This window comes from Chenopodium quinoa, unplaced genomic scaffold, assembly GCF_001683475.1.
Source record: "Chenopodium quinoa cultivar QQ74 unplaced genomic scaffold, ASM168347v1, whole genome shotgun sequence".
Taxonomy (NCBI): domain Eukaryota; kingdom Viridiplantae; phylum Streptophyta; class Magnoliopsida; order Caryophyllales; family Amaranthaceae; genus Chenopodium; species Chenopodium quinoa.
This window is the reverse complement of record NW_018745675.1, coordinates 544,704-553,769: the sequence shown is the minus strand read 5'-3', so window position 1 is coordinate 553,769 and position 9,066 is coordinate 544,704. Positions and strand designations below refer to the sequence as shown.

The window sequence follows — 9,066 nt, the reverse complement described above, 5'->3', positions numbered from 1 at the left end:
TTTCAGAGTTGTACTATAATTTATTTTTATCCACTCATCTCTGTTATATCTTTTCTCTGATTTCTTACTCCACTTACAGAAATTAAATCTTCAAACTGACGGTAAAAAAAAATTAAAAATAAAAAATTAAAAAAAAAAAACTGAACCTATTTGCAGAAGACACCTTATCATATCTAATTGTTGAATATATTTAACTATTATCTCCAATTTTTTTTTATTTGTAACTATTGTTTGTGAGAAATTGGAGGTAGTATTTATTATGGTTAAAAAAAAAATAGTCTATTTAGAATGCTCACTAATAAAAAAAAAAAAAAAAAAAAACAATATTAACTAATTTTTACAGATCAAAGGAGATGAGAAAGAGAAAACACGTCATTACATGAATAAAACCCGATCTAAAAATAATAATTTTTGATTTAATATTGATTTATGATATCAATAATAATAGTACATCACCTTGGTCATGTCTTTTTCTTCTGCTTTGGTTTCATCAAAGCTGTAATTAGAACTAATTAGCTGCTTGATCTCCTCTAAACCATAATTATCTAACAATGAAGTAGTAGTTCCACCAGCAGGAGTAGTATTTTGACCATTTTGCCCCCATAACACACCAGTATTAACACCGGTGGTGGCCGACGATGGCTTCTGCTCTTCCATCAATAACACCTTCGCTTGATCGTCCTCTTGATTATGATTAACAACCTGATTAGAGTAAAACCCCCCGTAGTTTTGTCGATTATCTTCGAGCTTCACTTGATTAGTTATCTGAGTAATAGTCCCACTCCCATCAGAACTACAACTAGCTGGTTGCTGTTGTTGACGATCAATAGTTTCATCATTACCAAATACGAGAAGGGTACTATTGTCTTTTACTACTTGATGATGATGCTGGTGATAATTTTGCATGAGAATTAGGGTATTGTTGTTAACATTTGAACACCCTTCAGAGAAAGACATGGTGATGGGGTATGAAGACGACGAAGGCGGCAAAACCCCGTGTGATAACAAGGAGGATGGTGATGAAAGTGAAGAAGGGTAGTGATGATTTTGAAACATAGGATTAAAATTATTATTAGTAAATTTTTTCTGATTAATAATGTTTAAATTAGGGGTATTAGTGATAATGTTTCCCATAAGTTTCTTCTTAAGCTTGGTATTCCAGTAATTCTTGATATCATTGTCTGTCCTTCCTGGTAATTGACCTGCTATTATTGACCACCTACACCAATAATTAAACCAAGAAAATTATGACCAAACCATTAATTTAATATTTGATGCTCATTAATATATTTTTTTGACTAATTTATTTCTTCCATTATTATTATGGTTGTAATTTTATTAATGATAATAAACAAGAAAAAAGATAGGACAGAAAAATTGCTTTTGTGAAACTAAAGCAAAACCTATGAAAAAAATATGTACAAGTTTAGTTGGTTATATTTGACATGCATGAAATCCACTAATCTAAGATTTTTATCTTTATGATTTCCATAATCTGCTCTTTGTTTCCCTTTTTAGTTGATTTCGTTTTTTAATACACTCTCCATTTACAAAAGGTGGTTTAATAAATTAAAAAATATCGAAAATTCAAGTAGCCGAAGCTCAAGTATAAGATGTTACTTAGATCTTATTATTAGATTATGATAATTAAAAGGAATATCGAAAATTCAAGTACTCGAACTTATTAACTTCTATCAATAATCATCAAAAATCTTATAAAAATAATTAAGAGTGAATAAATAAAAAGTGGAGTACAAACCTGCTTCCTATACTATCATACAAGCTGCAAATAATCCTATCTTCTTCATCAGAAAATTCACCATGTTTAATATTGGGTCTTAAGTAATTAAGCCATCTTAATCTGCAGCTTTTCCCACACCTCTTTAAACCTAATCAAACCCACAAAATTTAATTATAACTCAATCATTATATTAATATATAATAATCAAAATAATTGGATAATAATTACCAGCTTTTTGAGGTAGAGCAATCCAATTACCACCAGTGCCAAATTTTTCAATATAATCTTTGAGTTTAGCATCTTCTTCAGGAGACCAAGGCCCTTTCTTCACATTTGCCTTGTCACAACATGGTGCTCTTCCCATTTTTTTTTTTCTATCTTTTCTAATCTAATTATAATAAATTAAAAAAAAAAAATCTTGTTTAATTTGTTTTTTTTTTTTTTTGTTTTTTTTTGGGAGGAGAGAAAAATTGTGAATGGAAGGTCTTAGTGGCTTTTGAAAAATATGGAAGACTTTGGAGCCTTTGGACAAAGTGGATATATTTGTATATATAGTAATTTAAAACAAAATGAAGAGAGAGAAAGTAGAGAGAAAAAGAAGAGAGAGAAAGAGTGAGGAAGAAAATAAGTCAGAGGGAGGCAAAGAAGGTCTTCTACTTCATACAAAAAATTCAATGATGAGTTTGTAAAAAGACTTTTTTTTCAGCGTATTGATTAGCTAAAGAGAAGAGAACTTTCCACATAATAATAAAAATAAAAATAAATATTTTAATGATTCATATTTGTTGTGAATCTAACCATATCCATGCTGTCTAGCTAGAGTAATACAAAGTAGACAAGAGCATAACAGTATACTTATAGACTAGAGATAATTTATTTTACTATGTACTTTGGCATGTTTCTCCTTTGCAAGAATCCTAAGTTGGTAAGATGTGGTGTTAGTTTGGTGGTAGTGAACCCGGATACAAATGGTCAAGGGTTCGAATTTTAATCTAAGCAAGAGGTTGGAGATAATGAGGCCGAGCTAAGTTGCAACTAAGCCACTTCGTCCCTAGGTCAAGGTCGGAAGGTGTCACAGCGGGTATCTTTGATCGTCAGTTTGCCAAAAGGTTCCGTGGGATAGGATCTTTCTTCGAGAGTGAAGACGTGCCCTGGGTCGAGTGATAAATAGACAAGTTGTATTGTGTAATACAACATTAAGTACAAGTTTTTTTTTTTGAAATTCCAACCCGTTAGATAAAGTAAGAAAGATTCGAAGGATTCATTAAAAGATTCAACTCTCCGTTGTACTGCGCTCTCTTCACGCACTCCTCCTCCGGGCATATAGGTCAAGTTTCCCGTCTCATTCTCAGACGGTAACCGCTCCCGAAACCTCAACCTCATCCGGGTAGCGAAAGGCATGGGGCATAATTATTACGGGGAGCCCGCATGGAGATTAATATCAGGAATAACAATATATGAGCTATCATATCAATTCGTCGTCGCGAATTGAATAGTATACCATAGGAAGCTCTTTCTTCAACAATTGCGGATCTCTAGTGGACCTCTCAGTAGGATTTGAACCCAGATGAAGTTCTGACCATCTGCCCGGGTTCGTGCTATTGTTTATAAAACTTTTCATCGCCCAGCTCGAACTGAAGGCGATGTAATCAAACTTATGGTTGACCCTTCAAAAAAAATATTGAACCGGGAAGAAAAGGGGGAAAAAGTAAAGCCTAAGCATATATGACACCACTAGAGGCTCGGAAAACAAAGAGAAGATGTGCACGAACGAGATATCCAACAACAAGAAGAAGGAAAAGGATTGAGAATGCGGAGTACCAACGGCTAGACGGTAAGACCCAGGGCTGTGCGACTGGGTTTAAGAAAGGGAAGGACCCGCTACGAGGGGGAAAAGGGAATAAAGCCAATAAGCTGGTGTTTATGTTGACCTTAATTTTATGATTGCTAATCTACCTTTGGTTTTAGATTACTCGGTTTTTGAAGCTTACCGTCACACGATTTAGATCATTAATATCTAGGAGGATTTATATCAACGTCAATTAATTAATTAAGTTGATTATTTTTATAAGTACAAATTAAGATAAGTCTAATAAGATTTTACAAGTTAAAAATTCTTCTAGTGCATTTACAAGAAATGATCAAAGGGGTGTGTATAAATAATGTCAATTTTAATAGGGAATAAACTTTAAAAAAAAACGTTATTGTATCAATCACAAATAATGCTTATAGTAAGTGCAATGCTTGTAGGGCAAATAGAGAGATTATCTAGGATAGCATGGCTTATTCAATCTATTCGCCTTATTCCTATTACTTACTCCCTTTGTTTTTTTTTACTTAAGTGGCCCATGTTGACTTTTTGCACTATTTACATTATTCACTTTGACTCATGTGAATTGTTTATTTATAAGATAAATTATAATCATGTATATGGGAACTTATTAGATTCGTCTCAATATATGGTTTTTGAATATCAACTTTTATAATTATATTTATACTTATTGATAATTAAAGATGGTATTGGTAAAAATTTTGCATTGACATAAGTGTTCAGTCAAAATGGGGCATAAATAAAAACAGAGGGAGGTGTATTATTATGTTATGACCATATATATTAAATCAAACCAGAATAAAGGCTTGTTTGTAAAGATAAAAGTAGTTCACACAAAACAAAAAATAAATGATCAAGTTAAAGAACAATAATTCAAAACTGACCGAACCATAAGAAATCAAAATCATAATATACATGAAATAAGATGAAGGAAGCATACCTTAATGAGGTTACTTATATCTCAAATGATGAGTATTACAAGTGTAACAAAGCAAAAATCTTCCATCAGGATTGAAGACAATCCTAATTTGGTGTAGTTTGCTTTATAATTGAAAAAAAAAAGAAAAAAGAAAGAAAAAAAAAGCTTCTTTATCTTGTAGTTGTAAATGCTTTGATTATCTACCATCAAGTTAAGAATCTATTTATTTTCTAATGGAAAATTTTCCTTTTCTAATCTACACAAGATGCAATGATGCATAGAGTTTTGTCTGATAAACTACAAGTTAAGTCAATTAAATTGAATTGTTGCAATAATTATTCACTTTCACTAAATAATAAAAATCACATTTATCATAACTTTACTTTCCATAACAAATGAGCTCTTATAGTACGTCTTATGCATAACATAACACGAATTCAGGAAGTATTTATTAAAAAATTAGTAGATGTAACTTGACTTAATATATTTAATGAGACTTGCATGTTTCTATATTTATAATTCCTGTAATCTTGTATTGGGTTTCATCACACAAACGAACGCAAAAGGGATCATCATCAGAGGTGTGGCACATATTTGCTCCATATATATATTTTTTTTAATGTTAAGTAAAAGTATCGTCTCATTTTCCTTGCCAATTATTGCTGCGGCCAAGCAATTACATATAATGTTTTATCATTCATCTTTCATTTTTGTTCATATATGAATACTAACTAGGAATAAGTATCGTCTCATTTTCCTTGCCAATTAAAGCTGTCCAAATTTGATGTATTTAGAAGTTAAATCGACTTTGTTTATTTCACCTTATTCTTATTACAATCTTATTTCTATTAAGCTTTCTTTTATATTTTTTTTTTTTGAAATATTAATCGATAAGTATCTATAAGAACATTAATATTCCTGCCAAAAAAAGAACATAAATGTTTAGGGTAAAAATACCCTAAGACACGTGGCCCAATAAAGGCCTGCCACGTGTCAAGCTTGCAACAGTCAGCAAAGGCCCAATCCCTATGCGACACGTGTCATTGTACCCTAATTGAGGTACAGTTCTCCCTACTATAAATAGTAAGGGCAGACCTCATTAATGGGGATCGAATCATTTTCCCACAAACCAACAAAACACAAATCCCCTTGCAAACACTCTCAAATCGAGAAGCACTTATTGTCTTATTTCCACATTTAGAAAGAGACTAACTTAATCTTCGGAGGCGGAACACCCCAGCCCCAGCCGGAGTATTCTGTTATTTGTGCAGGTACAGGCGAAGGAAGGAGCATTCTAGGAAATTGTAACTCTCCCGTAGGACACATAAAAAACCCCCAAACATCTGGCGCCGTCTGTGGGGAGAGTACTTTCTAGATGACTTCAGAACCGGTACAGCCGGGTAAAAGTAGTCAACCTGCTGGTGAGGCTGAGGTCCACTCGGACCAAGACACAACTCACAATCATGAGATTGAAACCTACACAGCAGCCGATGGTTCCTTCAGAACCAAGCATACTCATTCCAAAGACAAGAGGGAACGAGCAGAGCAGCAGGCAGGCCCAAATCATCCTACCAGGGGACCGCTTGGGTTGACTCCTACTTCAGAGGGAGCCATTCCAGTCTCCAGAGATGAACTCATGAACATGATGATGAGCTTCAAAGGAGAGATCAAAGGCCTTCTAGATAATACAGCCGGCCCCCGTAAGGGTCAGGCGGAAGAAAGGCGTCTTGGGAAAAAGACGGCCAAAACAGTAAAGGGTAGAGCATCTACCCCGCATCCGAAGTCAAATATGCCGGCTAGGCCCTTTGATTTCTCAAAGATGCACACTCCCATAGATGGAGTCAGAAAGCCCGTCCGGCACATTCAGCCGGATGGAACCAAGAAAGTCTATTCTGATGCTCGGACGCTCATTCAGGATAAAAAGACTCAGCAGCGCTCCGAGTCAGCATCAACGTCAACCTTTCGAGACAGCTTCAATGCCACATCAGGGAAGCACTCGAGAACAAACAATGACTGCCGGACGAGCGAGGTTTCCGCTCGATCCGGCCCTCATATGATCCAACCGGCATTGCATGGAACACCGTACACGCCTTTTGGATCTCCCTATGCCCAGCCGGGTCTTTTCGGGGGGCAGCAGCAGCCGCCTCTCCAGCCTATGGACTGGCAGCTCCGGTTGCTCAACCTTGGGGAACAGCCAACGACGTTTTCCAGGGAAATCACCGAGATGACCCAGCCGGCTAAGATCAAAAACGTGCTGGTAGGTGCCTATGACGGTACCACCAACCCGGAGGATCACCTCATGGCATACACCAACCTGATGTATTTGCAGGGTTTGGATGACGCCTCATGGTGTAGGTGCTTCCCGGCAACGTTGAAAGGGATTGCTCAACGTTGGTTTGGTAACCTCCCAGCCGGATGCATCAATAATTTCAGGACCTTGGCCTACTGGTTTACGTCCAACTTTTCTATGACATCCCTGCCAAGAAAACAAGCCTTGATCTAGGGGCAATCCAGCAGGGAGATAAAGAGGGGCTCCGGTCATATGTCAGGCGGTTTAACCTGATGAGGATCCAAATCCATGGATTGTCTGATAACGTTGCCTATACTGATTTCTTTAAAGGCTTAAAAGACGGATCAACTTTTAAGTTTGACTTGGTTAGGAAGAGGGTCTCTACTCTTCACGAGGCGCTCATGAAGGCGGAGGCCTACATTCAGGCAATGGAATTGTGTGCTGTGAAACTTCCAACGGATTACAAAAGATCCGATAAAAAAGAGAATCGGCCTACCCAGTCGGCCAAAAAGGAAGACAAGAGAAAGGGGGTATGGGCAGCAGACTCATCCGGACAACCCTTCCAGAAAAGAAAGAGGTCGGATCCGTATGTGCCAAAGTACGAGTTCAACAAGGATTGTGCCTCCATTCTCAACGAAGTAAAGGACCGGTTGAGTCTTGAAAAACCGGCTCCTATGAAAAGTCCCTTAAGCGCCCGGGATAAGAGTAAATATTGCCTTTTTCATGAGGAAATTGGCCATGACACTAAGGGTTGCTTTAGCCTCAGGCGGCTCTTTGACCGGCTGGCTGATGAGGGGGCTCTCAAATCATACCTTTCCAAGTCAAAGGGTGCTCCCAAACAAGTAAAAGGACCACCCCCAAAAAAGCCGGCTACTTAATCGGATAAAATGAGGAAACCATCCTGACCATAGCCGGTGGATTTGCGGGAGGTGGGCCTACCATTCGGGGCACAAAAGATAACATTCGGAAACTGGTCAACTTAGTGGATGAGGGCCTGTCGTCTGAATATTCATTTCCGGAGGTTAACATCTCCAAGAAAGATAGAGGGGAGGTCAGGCGGCCTCATGATGACCCAATAGTCATCGAGTGCAAAATCCCCAATCAAAGAGTTGGCCGGATCTTGATTGATACCGGGAGCTCATCCGACCTCATAAGCTACCGGTGCTTGGAAAAACTCAAGTATAAGCCCAGTAGCATGCATCCGGCCTCATACCCTCTTGTAGGTTTTAGGGGAGGAGTAGTACATCCGGTGGGCATGATTGATCTACCCATCCGGTTCGGAGAAAAGGGAAGGGGCCGGCACATGGTTGTCAAGTTTCTTGTTGTAGGAGAACTGACTGCCTATAACTTGATTATTGGCCGCCCAACCCTTAACATCTCAAAGGCTCTCATCATCCCATCTCTAATGTTGATTAAGTTTGAAAGGGATGATGGCACAGTCGGTTCCTTGAGTGGGGACCAAAAGATGGCGAGAGAGTGTTACCTCTCGGACATCAAACCAACGCTTGACACAGACGGTCAAGAAAAAGAAATAGTTGAACTTGACGACTGTGATCAAAGCTTACCGGCTACTAAGCCAGCCGGTAAAAAGAGGAAGGCGGACCAACCGGCGCCTGTAAAGAAGAAACAATAGCAATCACTGTCCGGGGAGAGGCCAGACGTCCTTCGCCCCCAGCCGGCTGGAGAAATAATTGACATTATCCTTGAAGACAGCCGGCCAGACAGAACCGTCAAGATTGGAACGGTTGCGTTTGAAAGTTTGGGATCAGATTTGCTCCTTTTGCAAGGAGTTCAAAGATGTGTTTGCCTTTGAAGTAGAAGAGATGCCGGGTGTAAGTCCGGATCTTGCTGTTCATAAACTCGTTGTGGATCCTAAGAAGAAGCCGGTCAGGCAAAAGAAAAGGAATCATGGCGAGGAAAGGTCCCAGGCGGCAGCAACCGAGGTCAAGAAACTCTTATATGCTGGGATCATCCGGCAATGTTACTACCCGGATTGGGTAGCCAATGTCGTCCTTGTGAAAAAGCCGAATGGAACCTGGCGGATGTGTGTAGACTACACGGACCTGAACAGAGCTTGTCCAAAAGATAGCTACCCGCTTCCAAAGATAGATCATTTGGTAGACTCTATAGCCGGCCATGCCCTGATGAGTTTCATGGATGCCTACTCCGGCTTTCATCAGATACCCTTGTGGAAGAAAGACCAAGAGAAGACGGCTTTCGTTACAGATCAAGGGCTATACTGCTACACGGTGATGCCGTTTAGGTTGAAGAATGCGCCTGCCACT

At 38.5% G+C, this 9,066-nt stretch overlaps 1 protein-coding gene across 1 annotated transcript; it reads right to left on the bottom strand.

Annotated features, from left to right (window-relative positions):
• Positions 1 to 380: 380 nt before the first annotated feature.
• On the bottom strand, positions 381 to 2,596 carry LOC110717259 (transcription factor RAX2-like). Its single transcript, XM_021895917.1, has 3 exons — positions 1,970 to 2,596; positions 1,760 to 1,889; positions 381 to 1,219 (listed from the first exon to the last, which is right to left on the bottom strand). Exons 1-3 carry the CDS (start codon positions 2,103 to 2,105, stop codon positions 436 to 438), a joined length of 1,050 nt encoding a protein of 349 aa, XP_021751609.1. The 5' UTR covers positions 2,106 to 2,596; the 3' UTR covers positions 381 to 435.
• Between the last annotated feature and the right edge of the window lie 6,470 nt (positions 2,597 to 9,066).